The 21,414-nt window shown below is 38.7% G+C and overlaps 11 protein-coding genes across 11 annotated transcripts; 5 read left to right on the forward strand and 6 right to left on the reverse strand.

Moving 5' to 3' along the window:
- Positions 1 to 51: 51 nt before the first annotated feature.
- C5L36_0D04270 (uncharacterized protein) lies at positions 52 to 1,479 on the reverse strand (the record flags this gene model as incomplete). Its single annotated transcript, XM_029467316.1, has 1 exon — positions 52 to 1,479. One exon carries the CDS (start codon positions 1,477 to 1,479, stop codon positions 52 to 54), a length of 1,428 nt encoding a protein of 475 aa, XP_029323176.1.
- Positions 1,480 to 1,646: 167 nt separating this feature from the next.
- On the forward strand, positions 1,647 to 2,084 carry C5L36_0D04280 (uncharacterized protein; the record flags this gene model as incomplete). Its single annotated transcript, XM_029467317.1, has 1 exon — positions 1,647 to 2,084. One exon carries the CDS (start codon positions 1,647 to 1,649, stop codon positions 2,082 to 2,084), a length of 438 nt encoding a protein of 145 aa, XP_029323177.1.
- Positions 2,085 to 2,346: 262 nt separating this feature from the next.
- C5L36_0D04290 (uncharacterized protein) lies at positions 2,347 to 4,584 on the forward strand (the record flags this gene model as incomplete). Its single annotated transcript, XM_029467318.1, has 1 exon — positions 2,347 to 4,584. One exon carries the CDS (start codon positions 2,347 to 2,349, stop codon positions 4,582 to 4,584), a length of 2,238 nt encoding a protein of 745 aa, XP_029323178.1.
- A 186-nt stretch (positions 4,585 to 4,770) lies between these two features.
- C5L36_0D04300 (uncharacterized protein) lies at positions 4,771 to 5,349 on the reverse strand (the record flags this gene model as incomplete). Its single annotated transcript, XM_029467319.1, has 1 exon — positions 4,771 to 5,349. The coding sequence occupies one exon, from the start codon at positions 5,347 to 5,349 to the stop codon at positions 4,771 to 4,773; it is 579 nt and encodes a 192-aa protein (XP_029323179.1).
- Positions 5,350 to 5,583: 234 nt separating this feature from the next.
- On the forward strand, positions 5,584 to 6,678 carry C5L36_0D04310 (uncharacterized protein; the record flags this gene model as incomplete). The annotated part of the gene is made up of 1 exon (XM_029467320.1): positions 5,584 to 6,678. One exon carries the CDS (start codon positions 5,584 to 5,586, stop codon positions 6,676 to 6,678), a length of 1,095 nt encoding a protein of 364 aa, XP_029323180.1.
- A 107-nt stretch (positions 6,679 to 6,785) lies between these two features.
- C5L36_0D04320 (uncharacterized protein) lies at positions 6,786 to 7,865 on the reverse strand (the record flags this gene model as incomplete). Its single annotated transcript, XM_029467321.1, has 1 exon — positions 6,786 to 7,865. One exon carries the CDS (start codon positions 7,863 to 7,865, stop codon positions 6,786 to 6,788), a length of 1,080 nt encoding a protein of 359 aa, XP_029323181.1.
- A 1,686-nt stretch (positions 7,866 to 9,551) lies between these two features.
- On the reverse strand, positions 9,552 to 10,631 carry C5L36_0D04330 (uncharacterized protein; the record flags this gene model as incomplete). Its single annotated transcript, XM_029467322.1, has 1 exon — positions 9,552 to 10,631. One exon carries the CDS (start codon positions 10,629 to 10,631, stop codon positions 9,552 to 9,554), a length of 1,080 nt encoding a protein of 359 aa, XP_029323182.1.
- Positions 10,632 to 10,948: 317 nt separating this feature from the next.
- C5L36_0D04340 (uncharacterized protein) lies at positions 10,949 to 14,185 on the reverse strand (the record flags this gene model as incomplete). Its single annotated transcript, XM_029467323.1, has 1 exon — positions 10,949 to 14,185. The coding sequence occupies one exon, from the start codon at positions 14,183 to 14,185 to the stop codon at positions 10,949 to 10,951; it is 3,237 nt and encodes a 1,078-aa protein (XP_029323183.1).
- Positions 14,186 to 16,163: 1,978 nt separating this feature from the next.
- C5L36_0D04350 (uncharacterized protein) lies at positions 16,164 to 17,051 on the forward strand (the record flags this gene model as incomplete). Its single annotated transcript, XM_029467324.1, has 1 exon — positions 16,164 to 17,051. One exon carries the CDS (start codon positions 16,164 to 16,166, stop codon positions 17,049 to 17,051), a length of 888 nt encoding a protein of 295 aa, XP_029323184.1.
- Positions 17,052 to 17,134: 83 nt separating this feature from the next.
- On the reverse strand, positions 17,135 to 17,566 carry C5L36_0D04360 (uncharacterized protein; the record flags this gene model as incomplete). The annotated part of the gene is made up of 1 exon (XM_029467325.1): positions 17,135 to 17,566. The coding sequence occupies one exon, from the start codon at positions 17,564 to 17,566 to the stop codon at positions 17,135 to 17,137; it is 432 nt and encodes a 143-aa protein (XP_029323185.1).
- Positions 17,567 to 18,814: 1,248 nt separating this feature from the next.
- C5L36_0D04370 (uncharacterized protein) lies at positions 18,815 to 20,440 on the forward strand (the record flags this gene model as incomplete). Its single annotated transcript, XM_029467326.1, has 1 exon — positions 18,815 to 20,440. The coding sequence occupies one exon, from the start codon at positions 18,815 to 18,817 to the stop codon at positions 20,438 to 20,440; it is 1,626 nt and encodes a 541-aa protein (XP_029323186.1).
- Positions 20,441 to 21,414: the final 974 nt, after the last annotated feature.

Here is a 21,414-nt window from a genome sequence, read left to right on the forward strand (position 1 = left end):
TAAAATAAGTTGCATTGTCTATAGATAGCTCTATAATTTAATTTCATTAATTTATTCATCATTTTCTAAAGAATTCAAAATTGTAGACAGAATCCAAATACGTGAATCAACTGCACTGAACCTCAAATTAGATAAAGAAAAATCAATGTACGAGTTCTCTCCTGAAAGAGCCAAAAACACTAATTGTGCTGTTAATGAAGCTGTAATACTAGCTACATAAACACCACAGTCAGAGTTATTGGTTTGTTGTGGTGTATCTCTTACATGAACAATTTCCCAATCCGCCTGGCATTTCGAATCATCTGGATTGTATAAAATGGCTGCCATATTCTTCACCAAACTCTCTGTTTCCAAAGAGTTTGCCTCATAGAGTGAATCAAAAACAAGTGCCTTTTGAACATAGCTGTTTTTGTTTTTGTGATCAGTCGAAAGCAATTTGGTAAAGACCACCAAGCTCCAGTGGGAGCCACCCTCTGATGACGCAAAATCGTCATTGTCATTCAAGGGGCAAAATATAAACTGTGCTTCCTTAATATTGTCTGGTAACACATGTACCAGCTCTTTAGGATCAGGATGATTAGCTATTAAAAAGGTAAAAGATGGAAAAAGCAAGGATATAGGTGACTTGAATATATGTTTTTGTTCTTCATATTGATACTGAACAAATTTAGAATTCTGTAGTTTCACTGATAATAAAGGCAAAATATAACCATACTCGAGGAAAGCATAAACCCATGATATATTATTATCTGATAGCCATTCATCGTCTAGCAAATTTCGCAAATCGGAGTTATAAATTGGAGCATCCTCAATCTGTACAATTTTGGAACACTCCAAGAGTGGTTCTCCTGATTTTGCTCCAGCGACTGATAAACAATCATGTAGCAGACTCTTCAAAATACTCACTTTGGACTCTACTGGTTGCTCAGCATGGAGATCATTAGGTTTTGATTGCCTTTTCGTTTGCTTTTTTTTCAGTTGTTTGTCCATCTTAGCTTTATGTTTGTGGTTTTTCGCAAGATGCCGAATATGTCTCTGCTCTTCTAGGGAATTCTTAAACTTAGAACCCTTCTTTCCTTCATCTACATTCACCGATTGGAGGTCATTCTCATCTTCGTCCTGATCCAATACTTCCTGGCCATAGAGCGAAGTGTGGGAACTCAACTGGTCTTCCCTTGTTTCATTTGAGATCGATACATGGCAGCAATCACGAAGTCGGCGCCCATTGTTTTGCAGCGTCACAAATGTTTCACTATCACTTCTGTCAAGATCGGCTTCCCCGAACGGGTCGAACGGCAATATGGTCCATGCTATATTGAGGGAGTCAAAACCGGTGGTAACATATTTGGGATGATTTTTTTTCCTAGTTTTAGCCGTTTGCTCTAGAAGCGGTAATTTGGTGTTCACATTTATATACTCATCAGCTAAACCAGCTGTGTCTTCCAGAGACCCCTTGTATTTATTAAAAGTTATACGCATGAGAAAGAAAAATCAACAAAATTAAACTCCAAAATAAACAGATACATTTGGAAATTGCAAATATTTAAAACGTCATTACAAAAAATTAGTTTAAGCACTCTCATCGTCTTACCTTCCCATCTACCTTCTCGAAACAGTACACGTGAAGGATAAGCCACCCAGTATCTATGAGTGAATATAACATTGAAGAACCGTTAACATCCACGGCAAGACCGCTAAATGACTCTGTTCTAACTGTACGGATCATCAAATCTTTTCCTTACCGGAACATCCGAAACCACGTTTTCCAACATGTCGATCTCACGAGCACCACACCAAGACAACTCCTGGAACTCGTTAAAAGAACAATTGCAACTGAAGGCTCTCTCAGGCCATACCGTAACGTTGATCTGGACACTTTGAAGGTGTATACCCATGCACATGGCACCAAAACTATGAATCTTGTCATCAATACGGATCATGACGACGATCCAAATTGGGTATTAGACCTCTCAGAAAACGGGCGTCCTCTAGCTGAGTACGGTGTTTCTAACGAGACGGAGCTTTCTGTGTTCAACCTGGCGGACTATGAGGCATACAAGGCTAATCCAGAAGACAAGTGGTGATAAAAAAATGTGTTTTAGAACTTCATAAATACATGTACAGTTTTATATGCAGGAATATATATATATTTAAGTATCGTAATAAGCACGATGAAGTTCTCGTAAATCTGTTGTCTATCATCACAACTTTGATACAAAATTCTACATACTATTGTAAAGTTGGATTTAAAACTAACTTAGTGCCCAAACCTCAAAAGAAATTTTTAGAAGGAGATTTGACAGGACAAAAAAATACTGTGGTGGCGCCACAGTTTTTTTTCATGTGATGAAGTTACATTTCTCCAGGTTTTCTAAATGCCTACCTTCTCTACAGCAGATAAACGACTACTTCATTCTGCCTATTGGCTTCTCAACTAAACCGTTTTATCTGTACCCCAAAATGAAATCGAGAATGCAATACTTACAGCGAAGCTGTCTTGAAGGTGTGTTCCCAGATCCGTCATCGCTTGAAAACCAGGCGCAAGAAAGCGTTCAAGAGGATCAAAACAAAGTGCCACATTCTACACAAAATATAAACGCATTAGAAGTACCTATAACCGAACTAGATACAAAAACAGGCAAACCTTTGGCCGAGACCAAATCAGATGCTGGAATTGCGGATAGTTCATGTAAACATGCTCTAGATTTGCATAAACACGGTGATGATAATATGAAGTCTCCCAGAAAAAAATCAAAGGTTGATTCTACATTGCAGGTGTTTAATATGGACACGAAATACTGCTACCGTCATAACCCAAGAATAAGGTGCAACAAAATGGCGGACAAAAAGCAACTCACTGAGATCCAGAATAAACTAGAAACATTTTCAAGGTCGGACCAGCAAACAATTACTAGTGTTTGGTCCACCTTTGCCAACGCATCTAGCAGTCAGCGTTCGCTCATTTTACAAGGGCTTATTGCACAATGTTGCTTTCCGCAACTTTCTCTTATATCTCACGAAATCTCACATTTGCTTAAGATCGATTTCCTTGAAATGTTACCGGGTGAATTGGCTTTAAAGATCTTATGTTACTTAGACTGTCAGTCACTTTGTAATGCGGCACAAGTATCGACCAAATGGAAGCAATTGGCAGATGATGATCGTGTTTGGAGATACATGTGTGAACAGCACATTGATAGGAAATGTCCTCAGTGTGGTTGGGGGCTACCTTTAATGGCTGTTCAGAAATTGCAAGAGAACTCAAAAAGTAGCAGAAGGTTTTCGGATGGGGAAGACACTGCATCTCAACCTCAATTTTTGGCAGTAAGTTCGTCAGTGCCACAGTGCCCTACACTGGCACCAGCATCAACTGCTTTGGTAGATGGTAGCAGCAATGGCAATCCTACGTGTGCACCTTATAAAGTCCTGAGGAAGAAGAGGCCGTGGAAAGCGGTTTATTCAGAGAGATACACCGTTGAGAGACATTGGAGGAAGGGCTACTATTCTGTCAGAACCTTTGAAGGTCATAAAGATGGTGTTTTATGTTGTCAGTACGATAATAAAAATTTATTACTTACAGGTTCGTATGATGCAACTGTTAAGATTTGGGACGCAAATACTGGTAAACTCATTCGGACTTTAAAAGGACATACTCTTGGAGTCAAGTCCCTTATTTTTGACGACCATAAGCTAATAACGGGAAGTTTGGATTCCACCATCAAGGTGTGGAATCTTAAAACTGGAGAATGCATATCTACTTATCCAGGCCATAGAGAAGGAGTTATCAGTGTTGATTACATTTGCAAATTGATTGTTAGTGGAAGTGCTGATAAAACAATAAAAGTCTGGCACGTTGATACCAGGACTTGTTACACACTAAGAGGACACACAGATTGGGTTACTTGTGTCAAAATTCACAGTAAAAGCAGGACTTTGTTTAGTGCAAGTGATGATTCCACTATTAAATTATGGGATTTAGATACCAATCAATGCATTGCCACATTTGGCGGTATTGAAAATGGTGGACATACAGCCCAAGTTCAATGTGTTATTCCATTCTCATACTCTGATGAAATAACAACTGATGCCAATGTCAATGAAAAGGACAATTCTAGAAATAACCATGGTGAAGATGGTGGTGCGGGAGATAATGATGATGATGATGATGATGATGATGATGATGATGATGATGATGATAATGAGCATGATGAGGATAATGATGATGGTGTCGATGAAACACCATTAGAGAAATTCGTTAAAACCCGTGCCAATCTTCCGAACTACATTTTAACTGCATCTTTAGATAACACCATTAAATTATGGGACGTTAAAACTGGAAAATGTGTCAGAACCCAATTTGGTCATATTGAAGGTGTATGGTCTATTTCTGCAGATACATTTAGAATTGTTAGTGGTTCTCATGATAAAAGCATAAAGATTTGGGATCTTCAAAATGGACAATGTATGCATACTTTAACTAATGCAAGTTCCGTCACCTGTGTAGGATTAGGTGATTCTAGGATTGTATGTGGTCTAGAAAATGGTGAAGTCAAAATGTATTGCTTTGACTGCCCTGATCCATAATCGTCTTTCTCTAAGCTTCATTTTATTATATACCTTTATATAGATACATATATATATATATATGTATGTATATTTGCTTTAATTTTGGGAGGAATAAGTTAAACTCACGTATGTCTTGGTTTTAAATTTTGTGTAGACTATACAAATGTCTGAGAAAAAAGACTCCAATAATATACATAATAAACTTCAGAGATATGAAACCGTAAAAGAGTAAGAACTTGCTATATTGAATAACATGATAATTAACGAAAAAACAAACGGGATCCATGGCGTTACTCTGAATTGAGCCGAATTATAAACCGCAGCAATTAACAATCCAACCATAGATCCGGAGAAAAAGCCTAAAAATGCACCACTAAAAATATATGTAGCAACAGCAAGAACTAATAGCTTTGTATTTCCTGAAAACAAAGATTTAACAAACCGGTGGCCATACCCTGCACCACTCGTGGTTCTATCTATAAGATTATAATTGAAACTTTTCATTTCAATATTCCTATTCCTAATGCCTTCTTCACTTAAAACTTCTGAGCTCCTCATAAACGTTGGATGTTTATATGAGCCCGCATAGTGGGTGATGAGGAGCAAACCTGCTGCTGCCGTATACAACCCCGTCATAAAGATTATCGACCATGCTGTTGTAAACAACCAAATGTCTTTAAAATGATAAAGGTCTGCTTCATCAAACTCTTTTGCCTTTGGACCCACTGGCCAGTATAATGAGGGAAATGACGGCCTCTGGTATCCCACTGGTGCAGAAACCATACTTCATTGCATAATGAGGACATTTTAATACATTGCACTGTCTCTAAGAGATTTTCGGTTTCTGAAAAACAAGTTGACCAAAACACATGTCGGTGAGCCGCGGTGGCAAATTTAGAACTTCACTTACATCATGAATTCTGGAACTTGTTTGACAAGCATTGGGGTATCTTCTAGTTTTGCAAGACATATACTCTCATTAATCATAGTTTACAGCAATACAAGCATCCATATAGCATGTCTGAGTTTACAATTACCATTAAAATGACGGGGGACAAGAAACACGAAGTTACAGTTTCCCCGGAAATGACCGTTCTGCAACTCAAGGAAAAGATTGCTTCTGATTTGGACATTTCCGTAGACCGTCAACGCCTCATCTTCTCAGGTAAGGTGTTAAAAGATAATGACACTCTTGATGTCTACAAAATTAAGCAAGGACATTCGATCCATTTAGTCAAAGGTGCCGCAAAGTCAACCTCACAACCACCTCAGCCTCTCTCAACAGAAACTAACACCACCAATACAACGGGGAATAATCCTTCAACTTCGGCTGTTCCGTCAAATATTGAATCAGGTCAAGGCGCGTTCAATCCGTTGGCCGGCTTAACAGATGCGAGATATGCAGGTTACAATATTCCAATGCCAACTATGGATCAACTTGGTTTTGGTGCTGATGGCATGCAATTACCTCCTGAAAACCAATTGGAACAAATGATGGACAATCCTTTGTTTCAAGAAAGTATGAGATCGATGCTTTCAAATCCTCAAATGTTGGACTATATGATACAACAGTCACCTCAATTGAGAGCTATGGGTCCAGCTGCCAGGGAATTATTGCAATCGGATTATGTCAAAAACATGCTGACAAACCCTCAGGCAATGAGGAGTATGATGGAGATGCAGAGAGCCATGGGTGGCATAGGTGCCACTGGGGCAAACACAAACTTCCCATCACCCGGAAATCCATCTGACTCTAACACTGCAAACACGGATTCGCCACGTAATTCAACTTCAAACTCTTCAGGTTCCTCTGTACCAAGCAATCCATTTGCGTCACTATTTGGAGCAGGTGTTCCTGGAGCAGGTTTAGGAGGTAATCCCTTTTTGGCAAATCCTAATTTAATGAATCTCTTTGGTGGTGCCAGTACTGGTACTGGTTCAACTGCACCTTCTGCTTCCGATACAAGGCCTCCAGAAGAAGTCTATGCAACACAATTACGTCAATTAAACGATATGGGCTTCTTTGACTTCGACCGTAACATTGCCGCATTGAAACGTAGCGGTGGATCTGTGGAAGGTGCTATTGAAATGTTGCTAAACGGCTCTGTTTAATATGACTGACTAGCATTTTGTTTTAAGTATAAATGTACAAACATTCAGCGTAGTATATAAACAAGTCTGGGCATTCTAATTCGTATGCAATAGAAAACAACACCAAACTATTTAAAATATTTATCATAACCAGTCAAGACAAACCTGAATCTAACATCACCCTTAACCATCCTCTCCCATGCAGTCTTGACATTCTCCTCAGAAATGTCAATTGTCTCAATCATTGGCTTGATGTTGTTTTTGGATGCAACTTCCAACATGTACTCAATATCGCTAGGAGAACCAGTAACCGAACCACCAATCGAGATGTTGTTGAATAAAAAGAACATTGGATCAATGGTGAGCTTCTCACTAACAGGTGGTGCAGTGATGAATGTCATGTGTCCGTAGGCTCTCAACAAGGACAACACGTCCTGAATCGCTCCTTCCGAGAACGACGAACCCGTGTTGACAATCAACTCCAACGTGTCCATGTGCTCCTCCATTGCCTTCTTGTCCGATGTCGCAACATAGTGGTCTGCTCCCAAGCTCGATGCCAACTCCTTCTTTGCATATGTCCTGGATATTGCTGTGACCTCGGCACCTAAAGCCTTGGCAAATAGGATCGTCATGTGTCCAATACCTCCGATACCGTTCACACCAACCTTCGTGCCCTTCTTCACTCCAGCCGTCATCAACGGTCTGAAGCCTGTAATACCACCACACAACAATGGTGCAACGTCTTCCGACTTCATGTTCTCTGGAATCTTGAACGCAAACTCAGAGTTGACTCTGACATGCGAAGCATATCCACCTTGTGTAGGTTGGCCAGATGGATACACGCCAAGGTAGGTGCCTACCTGCTTCTTGCATGTATTTTGATGGCCTTCGGTACATCTTGTACACGTGTGGCATGAATCACATTCTGCACCAACACCAACTCTGTCACCAATCTTAAATCTAGCGTCCGGGCCCGCATTCACTACAGTACCAACGATTTCATGTCCAACTGCAAGCGGAGTGTATGGCTGGCCCCAGTCTCCGTTGGCAGCATGGATATCTGATCCACAGATACCACATGCCTCCACCTTGATTTCCACATCATAAGGTCTTAGCTCTTGTGGCTTGTAGGTGAATTCCTTTGGATTGGTCCAGTCATTGAAATCAAGGACACCAATAGCTCTAATTTCTTTTAACTCTTGTGGCATTTTAATACCAAATTCTGTTGTTGCTTACTATATCGTATATTATTCGGAATTTCAGGGGTATCCATGGGGCAGCTCAGCTACTTTAAATACTCAACAGTTCTCATGACCTTCCCCATCTTTGTCATTCGGATATCGGATTTTGACTATCGGTGATACCATCTATTTCCCAGATGAAACTAACAATCGCCTTGTTGCCGTACCAAAATGTCACTTCCTTACAAATGTCATATTGAAAATCGGTTTTCGGGATTTAGTGCTCGGTCTGAAGTTTCAAAATCCGGGTACCGTGCGCCTCCCTTATCTGTGTGAGACCAATATGACATTCTGTTTATGTAAACACGTTTTATGAGAAGGCATCGGGCATGTAATTGCAATATCTCACATCTACCAGACAAGCTGCTTAAAAGTAATTTCTATACTTCAAGAAGATTCATTTAGTATTTGGTAAAGTGTATAGAAATGTATGTATAATAAACTTCAGGCAAGTACAAAGAGAGTGTCCATTTGAAAAACTAGAATCTAAATTACAGAGAAACCAATTCAGACATGGACATACATGAATCTAATTATAATATGGATGCAGATGTATCTATAAGGGCCACATTCGAGGGTCTCTCTCAATATGGCGAGATTACAATGAGAGTTATGATGAGTTCTTCATCAAGAGTAAGTTGGTGAAACACAAGAAGGTGCTCTCAATACAACTCCTGAAAGGTTATTATGAATTTACCAAGTGGGACGACCCGTACGGCCTGCCATCGAACAAAATCTACAAAAGCCTTCTCAGAGACCTCTTACAATCCTCACGGTATTCAGAGTTCACGGGATATGGAACTCTTGAATCTGAGAATTCTATCGTTAATCCTGATCGATCACTAACATGGACTTATTTAGCTCGCAGATATCAGGCCTTCTCGTCGAAAGTAAACAGAAATTTGTAGTCGGTGTTGTACCAATTCACTCTCAACAATGGATTCATTATAGCTCTTTTTTTGATGTTAACGTCTTATTCTGGTGGACTCCTTAGACATGCCGATAATATATTTTACGAATTTCATGCCAAAACTAGATCCGTCGGCCTCTATTGTGCAACTAGGCTCTGCATTACCCAGTCTAACAACCTAAATAGGCACGTTGTTTGTTTTGCTTAAAAACGCATCATATTTATATGTCTTTCTATATACGTGTGAGATCACCAATTGAATCCTTTTTAAAGAAGGGATGTAGTAAGAATCCAATTTATCGAACAAGACTCAAGCATTTTTTTACCTTTTCGATGCCTTTTCATAATTGGTTGATTACATAATCACAGTGATATCTCATTTACACATAAAATATTCATGAAGGTTTGAAAGAGTATAGCAAGTATATTTTCATTATTCACAACAAATATAACACTGCTTCCACAAAGAACAGACTACTACAAAATATCCCTGAAAGACATGTAACTAGCGAGTTAAAATAGTGTGTTTGTATAAAAGCAGGAATATTTTGCAAGGTTACTATAATATCCCCGCCTACAGAAAAATCTACACTAATAGGAGGAGCACTCAACTTAGTGACTGTATACATATTAGGGATCTGTGGCGGTAAAAAGATTTGCATTTACCAATATTTAACGAAAGCGCAATGCGTGCTTGTCTAACAAATGATGTAAATATATATGAATATATGTGTTTATAACTTTTATTTAAAATATTTATCATAACCAGTCAAGACAAACCTGAATCTAACATCACCCTTAACCATCCTCTCCCATGCAGTCTTGACATTCTCCTCAGAAATGTCAATTGTCTCAATCATTGGCTTGATGTTGTTTTTGGATGCAACTTCCAACATGTACTCAATATCGCTAGGAGAACCAGTAACCGAACCACCAATCGAGATGTTGTTGAATAAAAAGAACATTGGATCAATGGTGAGCTTCTCACTAACAGGTGGTGCAGTGATGAATGTCATGTGTCCGTAGGCTCTCAACAAGGACAACACGTCCTGAATCGCTCCTTCCGAGAACGACGAACCCGTGTTGACAATCAACTCCAACGTGTCCATGTGCTCCTCCATTGCCTTCTTGTCCGATGTCGCAACATAGTGGTCTGCTCCCAAGCTCGATGCCAACTCCTTCTTTGCATATGTCCTGGATATTGCTGTGACCTCGGCACCTAAAGCCTTGGCAAATAGGATCGTCATGTGTCCAATACCTCCGATACCGTTCACACCAACCTTCGTGCCCTTCTTCACTCCAGCCGTCATCAACGGTCTGAAGCCTGTAATACCACCACACAACAATGGTGCAACGTCTTCCGACTTCATGTTCTCTGGAATCTTGAACGCAAACTCAGAGTTGACTCTGACATGCGAAGCATATCCACCTTGTGTAGGTTGGCCAGATGGATACACGCCAAGGTAGGTGCCTACCTGCTTCTTGCATGTATTTTGATGGCCTTCGGTACATCTTGTACACGTGTGGCATGAATCACATTCTGCACCAACACCAACTCTGTCACCAATCTTAAATCTAGCGTCCGGGCCCGCATTCACTACAGTACCAACGATTTCATGTCCAACTGCAAGCGGAGTGTATGGCTGGCCCCAGTCTCCGTTGGCAGCATGGATATCTGATCCACAGATACCACATGCCTCCACCTTGATTTCCACATCATAAGGTCTTAGCTCTTGTGGCTTGTAGGTGAATTCCTTTGGATTGGTCCAGTCATTGAAATCAAGGACACCAATAGCTCTAATTTCTTTTAACTCTTGTGGCATTTCTTCTTGGATGTTACTGCCTCTGTAAATAAAGTAAAAGAAAGTATCATGTGAGAATTCATGGGGGATAGTGGTCGTCTTCTTATAACACCATCCATATTATTGAACGATCTACTTTGGTAAACGCTGGAACTTTAATTTCTGTGGAAAAAAAAAATACATCTTAAACCCGGTGATATCCGTGAAAGAAAGAAGCTTTAGAAAAACCCTCATTTTTTCGGAAACACTTGATGAGACGTTTCCGAATGTAATAATTAGTAAGCACCACTCAATTTTTAAACCAGTGACGTAGGGATTCAGTCTAAATTTAGAAATTTCTATGGCATTTTCATTCTAGAAAAATCAATGTCAAAACTCGTTATACCGGAGGTAAACCTTTCATCGTTGATGAACAAGTGAATCATTGATACAAGTTGATCTGGAGGGAGAAGGTCTTGCGAATTATCTGTCTTTAATGAATGCAATTGAATCGCGCGATTATTACCACCTAAATCAATCTTACCGTTCCAAGTTTGGTGTTGTAGTTGGATATTTCCAGGTTGTAGTCTCTGCGGGTCTGTTTGTTCCATAAGAGTTGCAATATTTGGATTCAGACCATAGGGAACTTCCTCTACCTCTTCATCATTAAGAATTACACTGAGTAATGCGTCCCTTTTACATGACTTGCTATGTTGCAATTCATATAGTCGCTGTGTGACAATACGAGAAAGAACACTATACAATCCGAGTTCTTTAACATCATGATGTTTTTTTAATTCACTGAACATGGTGAGAACATATACTGCCAATCCAATAATCTTTGATTTGATGTAAAACTCAAAATTATCAGATAATATAGGATTGCTTCGAGCCGCTTCGTAGATGCGGATAATAAATTGGGTATTCTTCGGGAAGTCTAAATACCCAATCCCAATCTCTTTGTTATATTTTTTGATCAACTGCTCATCTCTGAGAATGACATCAAGTTCATTTAAGGGAATATCATTGATATCAATTTGGTTTGGCCTTTCATCGTTTGAGGCATCTCCATATAATGTTAGAACGCAATCCAAAGTACAAAGTGTAGGGAAACCAAAACACGGTATCAACTCACCTCTTAAGCATAACAAAATTTCTTTTGTAGCATTGTTATCATTGCTTAAAAACTCAATCAGCCTGTAAGTCAGACAAATTAGAAGCAGAATTCTCATACCGCAAAGTTTTCGAATTTCAACAATTTCGATATAATGTGGTGAATCAAAACCCATTTCAGGGAAATTTCTCTTTATATTTTCCTTTTTGAAACAACAAAATAGAAGTAAATTTAGGAAAAAGATTAGTTTGATATATTTGATCTTAATATCAAGGTTGAATCGATCTTCAACTGTGTAATAAAGTTTCCCGTTGGTACTCTGCCCGTTACTATGGTTATCATCGCAGTTGTTATCATGATACCTTAGAGTCTCGCGTGTTTTGAAACATTCCAAAGTATCATAGGATTCCATCACACGATCCATGAAGGTCGAGATAGATCCATAGTTGGTACCTGATTTTGAATTGAGTAAATGAGCCAAGTCTCTAACTAAACTTACATAATTCATTGATTTCATTTCAAGAGGATCAGTTGGATCAACTAGGTGAAACTTCTCACAAAACTCATCATTTATGAGTAGTGGAGTTCCTAGTCTAACAGAATACTCTCCATCGAGCTGAAGATAGAAATTCCATAGAAACCACAAGTCCTTCTTTTTAATTGAGAAATTTCTATATTTTTCAACTACATTTTCAGAGTCATTTGGATCATGATTCAGATGGTACCCTAGCTGAAATAACATACCAATATGTTCCCTAAGAAGAGGGTATATGTATTCTCGATTCAACCCTGTATATGCATTCTTATTATAAATGAGACTTGTGTATGAAATCATAAGAAATGTGATAAGACCAACATAATTAGTGCGTTGTTTATAGTTGGTCATATTAATTAAGGAAATGCAAACATCCGTCAAATTTTCAAATGTATTATCCAATTGAAACTCATATTTAGATGTGTTGTTGAGCTTATCGAAAGTTTCAGATATATTAATGATCGCAAAAATGAGGGCTATTTCAAAATAACACTCTTTGTACTTCTCACTATACTTTAGATGACCATATATCAAATCGAAGTTGATGATTGACTCTAACAACTGAACGGGAATCAACTTTCCAAAAATAAAAAAGTTCAAGTTGGTTTTGAAATACTCAACTCTTTCTTGTATGGCTTTGAGATTGTGGATCATAAACGGCTTGATCTTAGTGATGATACCATCAATTTTAGATCGATCAGTCAAATTCAAATCAATAAGAACTTTCCTACATTTCACTTTTTCCCAACGCTTAAAATATAGTTCCAATAAAGGATCAAATAACTCAGTGGCAAGATAGACAAAGTCCCTAGAGTTCCATAAAGTGGATGCATAATTGAGAGTAGTAACTCGATTTCTGATTATTCCTGTATCCTTAGATAACTTCCATACATTTGCATCAAGAATGACATTGGCATTTTCGCTTAGTCGAGAAACCGGCACAGTACTTTTTGTTTGTAATGTTAGCTTTAGTTGCTCTAACAGTTGTAGCATTAGGATTCTATTCGTCTTGGTTGGGTTTACCGCTAATTGATTGATTTTTTCAGATAATCTCTTGATCCTATCATCTTCCAATCCCGACTTTGCTGCACTTGTATTGTTCCCGGGATGTTGAATCAAATCCTTATCCATAACTGGCAAACCATCATGTTCTTTCCCTAGCAATTCTGTTTGATTCAATGACTGTCTTGAATGGTTTGGATGACACGATGGTATACTGATAACTTGATTTTCGAGAATCTCTGGTTCTGCTTGATAGCTTGATTGGTAGTTTATAGGGAACCCACTCTGATAATCGGATTGATATTTTGCTTGGAACGGTACAGAATGCTGATTGGTTATATAGGTGGTGGGATAACCAATGGGATAATTGGCTGGAATATTAGCTGGATAATTCGGTTGAGTGTTGTTTAGAACGCTGGATTGACAAGTTATTTTAGAACTTGGCTGAAAATTTGATTTGTAATCATATGAGATTTGCGAGCTCTGATAAGATGTTTGTTCATTATGTTTGTAATTAAGAGGAAACCCTTCCGAGTACTTTGGCAAATGCGATTGTGGTGAAGCCGTCAGTTTATTTGACAGTGAGATACTCCTCAAAGGGCTAAAGGGATCAGGAAGACCAGAACTCTTTAAAGCCTGTGAACTGTCAAGTTGCAACGGAAGGTATTCTTCGTTTGTAGGGTATAGTATAAACTGATTCGATGCTGGGTCATTGAAGGTATTTGATGAGTTGATTGGTTGGATCACATTATAAGTACAAGTACTAGCCTTACCAGAGTTTATGCATCTTGTACAAGGCTGTTTTTTGTCACATTTAGTCTTGCGACGTTTACAATTGGTGCACACCAAGGTCGATCTGTTTCTTTGCTTCTTTACTTTCTTAATCTCGGCATCTGACTCTGTCATATTGCCGTGTGTAATGTGATCCATTCTGTCATTTTGCATCTTGCCGATAAGAACGAGTGCTATCCGAGCAACATCAGTAACAGCCAAGGTACTTTCTTTAAAAAAAAAAAAGACAACACTCCTTGTAAACTACTTCGGATATAATTAAATAGCCCCGTTATATCCGGTGTTTCTCGGAAGCGCTTTTATTTACCAGAAAAAAAAAAAGCAAACTAACAGTCAAGACAGATTAAATGGGCAGTATTCTAGTGGGGAAGAGATCTTATCTAACTGGTGGGAAACCACATCTTGCTGATAAATTCATCTGCAATGCATTATAATGCAATTATAGAAACTGTGTGCTCGGGTTTAGGCATTTTTCGATCACATTCTTTTTCTTCGTAAATTTTTTAGACAATTTGGCTCCTTCAGCCTTAAGGCTTGCATTACAATAAGGGTAAATGGAGATTACACAGTAGAACAAGTGGGGGGGAAGGTTTTAGGAATGGAATAATCATGGGTCTGCAACTAGGGTAAATTATGAACTAGGAGATTGTGCATGTGCCCCATTTGTGTCCATAAAGGACACAAATGGGGTGCAACTGAGTGCCCGCTTGGGTAGTTAAGTTGCGGACAAGCCCAAAGTATAAAACGCACAGATTTCCAAAGTACTGTTGTAGTTGTTTTCGGGAACACTCATGCATGTTACTATTGTAGCAGCTTCTAACTTTGATTGGGATTTTTCTCCTCTCCATGCACATTTTCTTCTATCAAGCACCTTATGCATTTCACGCCCCAATACAAGAGAAACTCAAATTAGGAAATAGAAGAAACTAAGGCGCATGGCTGTGCGGTCACGTGCATGCGTGTCTCCATCTCCCTCATGCGCCACGCGCGGTATATGAGAAATAGGTAGATCAAGTGTCGTGTACTTTAATTTTTCTATAGTGTGGTCTCAAGTTATCGTGGTTGTCTGTGCAGCTCCATAGCGAACATGTCGTGTCTCCAGATACCGTAACTATGGGTGATGTCATTATGGATCGGATCCTGGGAATGGGACTGGGGGATACGCATAGGCAACACTGTCGGGGGAAGGAATCTACATATGGGAAGTGTTATCAAATAGCCGGTATTTTAAAGTCCAACATGAAGAGTGAGCCGAGCACGGTAGTTGTGCTATCCACCAACCGCAGACAGCAAACAGAAAATGGCATCATCCACATAATAGAACACTTTCCCCTACATGGAGAGACCACGCTATCGGCCAAAAAGTATGCAAATACCTGCCCTCGTATTGAGGCAATTCGCGAGAAGGACATTGGAGAATCAAACTACGTCATTAGGCCAATGATGATCTTCTACAACATAGGACAAGAGTGAGCTGACAGTAAAAAGGTTGTTGACAAGCAACAACGTCAGTAATCAGATGGATTTTATGCACTTGTAGGAGCCGGAAAAAACAAAAAAAACAAAAACAAAAACAAAACAAAACAGAATCAGAGACAACGAAAACTATATTATGGTATTGACTTCTCAAAGAGGAGAACCTATAAGATCTCGGAATTAGTTCTCCTTTTCCAAACCATACTCTCCAGTCTTTGTTGATGTTCCAAACGAGGACCCCCATAGGGTAGGGGGGACTTAGATAATAAACTTTTGTAGTGTTGAATGTCGGTGTTAGTATTATCCATGAGTTATGAACTGTAAATACAAGTCACAGATAATTCCACAATGCTATTGTAGCGTATAAAATGTAAAAGTCTCTAGAGTTTAGGCAATCCACAAAAAGTAACAATCGAGATTAAGCTGGCTGTTCTTGATGAAGCACTAAAAGCCGCACACCAAATTTTAGTTGCTGTGTATTCATCCATTTTACCTAATTTTTCAAAGGAAAAAAATTAAAAAAAATTAAAAAATTAAAAACAGTGGAGAACTTGTTTTCTTTTCTTTTTTCCCCCCGAGTATTCCTTGTTTACATGATTTTATAGTACTAATTTACATAAATAACATACGCTGGGGAGGTAAACAATATCAAAAGATGATTATATTTGGAATGGTGTTTCGTTTGCTTGCTTTTCTGAGTATTTTTGTCAGTGAAGCTGTGCATGTTAGTGCCACACAACTATGCATGGAGATACCGCCAAGCAGAACCGATTCGCAAGAACTAATGACTGAACTAAACATGCTACATCAACACCTATATTCCATGGATGCATCTAAGAGTAAGAACCAGAATGAAATCCAACTATTGAATGACAAAATCGACAAGGTTGTCAATGATTATCTGATAAGTAATAGTTGCTTACGTTATTATTTTAAAGAATATATATCATTTGAAGAGGTTGAAAATAGTCTACTTTTAAACAATGGGATAGTTGTATCATTACGCTTAAAACTTGACGATTACCACATTGACCAAAGAAAACAAAAGCTTAATTTGAATATTATCGATCCAATGGCCAATACATTGAGGAGGATCAACAGCATTGAAGAAACAGAACTAAGGTTTTTATTTGATTATCCAATTGAGGAGAAGACACGAGATTATTTCAATGAGCAATATTTCGATGTATGTTTGGAAAATATCAAATACGATAAATCATGGAGTTCGACTATATCAATAATCAATGGAGAACTTGAACTCATTTTCGGTATGAACTCAATTAATAAAAAATACGCTGAATCGACAGAGAAAGTCAACTCCATCTTTGAACAGCTCCAACTAATTGACAGTGAGTTAGACTTAGTTTATAAACAACTTGTACATAACCTCAGAACAAGTGAACCACTGTTAAGAGATAAAAATGAGGATACATTAACAAAATCACTGATTTGGTTTATTGTGATATTTGTTATCTATTTAATTGTCAATTTTATACAAATTTCATGGTTGATCAAATACCTGAAAAACAAAAATCTTATTTGATTAAACCACCGTCTGACTCTATCCAATCAGATAAATCTGTGTACAAATTTATATAAAACTAATAGAAATATCAACTAGCCAAACTAAACATCATTGTCCGTACTCATTGGTATAGTAGTGGAATCGTACTTGTTTGGAGACATGCCCTGAAAAGGTCGATCAGAAGCAGAATCGTCCAATGGAACCTGTCGATGGAGGTTCCGATTCTTCAGTTCCTCCCTCAATATCTCTATTCTCTCTTGTTGGTTATTCATCACAACCATGTTTTCCGCTATACTGTCTCTGTATATTTTAACATCATCTTCCGTTACAGGACCAAACTCATCGTCCTCTTCTCCGTCATAATTCTGTTTCTTCTCCTTCTTCATTAACGACTCCATCAACTTATTCGAGTCTTTCAGTCTAGCCACTGAATTTTCTAGCCTCTCTAATATAAGTGCCAATTGCTCATCCGAGGAATCTCTGATGGCCAATTGGAAATCAATAATGGAAATGGGACGCTTGTATTCGGACATTATTCCTAATAGGTGGAAATGTGTGTAATTTCAGAAACCTCCTTGATTAAACTTAATTCAAATTGCTAAGGGACCAATAGGATTTCAGAAATGTGGATTCCTCCCTTTATATACTCAATACCTAAAGACCAATCCCCTTGAAGGAGGTCATCAACATCAGTGTACCCTTCATCATCCCATGCCTCTGCATGTGCCCCCAATTGGTGTTTGCACCATCTCTCCGCGTTGTACAGGCAGCATGCGCCACGTCTGTCAGCAAATGAGGAGTGCGGGGAGAAGGAGAGAAGGGGAAGAAAAACTACTCCTCCGCATGCGCCACGCGCCACAGGAGAAATTGCCCGTTTTGGCAGGGTGTTACGTTTTCTCAATTACGTCAGGACGGCGATTAATGAGATAGTTGGAGATGCGTTGTCCGGATTTATTTACGAGCGTATTGGGAAGGGAAGAACGGGAAATAGAAAATGGATAATAGACAATGGAAAATGGAAAATGGAAAATAGAAAATGGAAAATGGAAAATGGAAACTAAATAATGAAAAAATGGAGAATAGTGAAAAGGGGAAATGCGCAATGTGTAATGTGTAATTTGTAATGTGTAATGAGTAATGTGTAATGAGTGGTATGCTAGTGGTTATGGGAGGTGTGCCAAAAATGGGCCACTGCTGTCCTATGGAATCTGTTGGAATTTATTGGAACATGTTGCAGGTATGTTTGTGCTGTGTATAGCCCATCTAGCATATAGCTCTTATATTAACTATATGGGTATGTGTTTAAATGTGTGTATACTATAAGGAATTGTTCCTCTTGAATAATTTCGCTGATTTATCTAGAGATAGCCAATGCAGGGGCAGATTTTAGTTTACAACTGGCAATGTTCTAGCTCTATTTTTCGAGCTGAAACAGATAAAAAACTTAATGCATTAGAAGCCAGTTAGCGAAATCGGAGACAAATTGGAAAATATGGTTCGTGCCCAATTTTCGTTGTAACATTCCATTCCTGTGATCGCCATGCATGACGGAGTAAATTACATAAACGCATGCATTGTGTATGATTATGTCCTTCCCTAAATAGTCGAGTTTGGATGTTTCCGCAGTTTTTAGTAGTTATAAAAACTCTGTTATTTAAAGTTGGTGTTGTCCCTCGTGGTTCCTTTTTTTTTCTCTTAGACATGCATCTTAATCTAATTTGGTTATTTATAATAATATTAAAATTGGTATTGTCTGCTAATATATCTCTAACTAAGTGATCATGTACTCCTCTACTATTCCGAAACACGTCCATTCAGAATTCCGAGTCGACTCTCCAACGCTTGCCGAATTCGGCAATAGGTCCGGCGGAGTAGCGAGTACCATCAATAATTCTGTCTTGAATAACGGTCAACCAGCAATTCCAAATGCCGGTACCCCCTATTCGAATTTGATGAATTTGAACAGCCAATATGCTTCTAACTCAAACATATTCCAAACTGACCAGCTTGGTAAAACAATTGATGAGGAGAGCTTCAAGTTCACCCCGAGGTGTTTGACCCCGCTAAATTTCGATATCAACCAATCCTCGCAACAAATGGGTAATCTCTTGAACGCCACAGCTAGTGACAATTTGGGTCTTGTCAATGAATCGATGTATGGTTCGATGTTTGTCACTCAAAAGAAGGACCCCATCCAAAGGGGTCTTGACTATGATGCTGGATTGCAAATGTTGGGCTCGAATCAGCAAGAACAACCAGAACTCCAACAACAGGAGGGTTATAAGGAACCTCTAACTGGCTTCCGAAAGAATATACACTATACCACACTGAGTAGTCCTATGGATTCTAACAGTTCTTTATCGCCATATCAAAGAAATAGTTTGCTAAGTACTGAAGATTACATTAATGCACAGCAAACCATTGACACTAATCAAAGTGATATAACTTATTCAAACTCAGGATCAGATATTTATAATAATAATGCAACTAGTACTATTGGTGAATTAGGTGAGATTTATAAAGACCGCATCTTATCGAACTTATCTGACATGGATCTGTTTGTTGGCGACTTAAAAGATAATTACAATGCAGCATTACCAATGCCACTACTACCTTCACAGACATTTGATTTTAGATTTAGAGATAACAACGAAGATAACATTAATTATGCAAACAATATCATCAACAACAGTAACGAGGGCAACCATTACAGTAATGACAATAATAACAATGATACTAACAGTGATAACAATAATGAGAACAATAATGATAACAACAACAACAACGACAATAACGAAAGTAGTAATAATAACAATAATATTAACAATGGTCAATACCCGGATGGCAATGATGAAGGTGCCTATTATGATGGCGAATATACCAAGAGCCCAATTGTTGGTAACAAGCGCTCTAAATCAGTCGCTGTCTCCTTGTCTCCAAACACGGTGGGCGAAGAAGACAACTGTCTGAACAGAAACCCAAGAAAAAGAAGAAATACTGTTGTAGTACCGCCATCTACACGTGTGATGCGCAAACGTACTAAGAAGGCTGCAGAAGAAGAAGAACTACATGGAGCTAGCGGGGAAGAAGAAGGAAGTGTAGGTTTCCACGATAATCACCATCATCACAGCCACTCTCATCACTCGGATAAGCAATTCAAGTGTACCCAATGTTCTAGTTCTTTTACTAGGAAAACCAGATTAACTGAACACATGAACAGGGTCCACCTGGGGAAAGTGTACCATTTTGAGTGTGAGCAGTGTGGTACCAGGTTGTCATCAAAGGAAAACCTTACTAGACATTCAATTGTCCATACAGACAAATTCAAATGTCATGGTTGCGATAGACGATTCGATAGAAGCTACAGATACCTGAGACACATTGAAAAATGTAGTAGACTACACTGATTTATAGCCTTCTTATAACTGTATACCTTATATATTCATATATACCCTTGACTTTCAGCTAACGCTATTTATTGACAACGCTTACTGTGCTTGGTAACCCTCCACTTTGTCATTTATAAACAAACACCACTTCTAATCGGAAATATCCGCATCCATCTGTCTCGTTTACTTGATATTACAAATTAGCCCGCGTTCTAGAACTCTCAAGCCCCGCATTTATCGATTTCATACGTTTGCTCTTATCTCCACGCGGGAAAATGCTGAACACTTAAGGTTCTATGCATGGAATTATTAAATGTTTGAGCTTCGAAGGGCGCACAGTGCAGGCGTCATGAAAACAAGTTGCTGGTGATACAGCTACATACTTAGCCTAGGGATCTTATTCGAGGTACATACTTGTTCAGGCAAAATATAGATCTCGTTGGAAAGTAGTGGAACCACATGGAATAAGATAAAATTCTGTAATGTTACATCGGCGTAGAGTAACTATAGTGAAGGAGCTGTTGCCATTCCCATGTGCAGGATATGTAAGGGGAGCTATTGAAGCCAGTGTATCGTATGTTAATATTTCCCTATGACCTTCTTGATTTAGACAATGGTTGGAAGCACATTCCATCGCCCAAATCTTTGTATTCCCGGTAGGATTTTACCCTTGGCTGGTCATCAGCACAACTATGTGTCTCTTCAAACTTTGATACATTCAGAGGCATGTGTTCTTGGAGAGCCTCGGGATGGATTTACCCTAACAGAGAGTCTGTCTCCTTTGATTGTTTCTGGAGGTATAGTTCTTCCTTTTTTAAGACAGAGAAGTAGACACAACAAAAATAGGTATGTCTGCATCTCGTACGTCGGCTATGTATTGCTGCCAAGACCTTAACGAATGACAGCTCAGGGGGGAAGAAATAAGTTAGATTTGTAATCAATACTTACTCTCTCTTTTTCTACCTAAATCGGTTGCATAGTTATCTCTTGCC

This window comes from Pichia kudriavzevii, chromosome 4, assembly GCF_003054445.1.
Source record: "Pichia kudriavzevii chromosome 4, complete sequence".
Taxonomy (NCBI): domain Eukaryota; kingdom Fungi; phylum Ascomycota; class Pichiomycetes; order Pichiales; family Pichiaceae; genus Pichia; species Pichia kudriavzevii.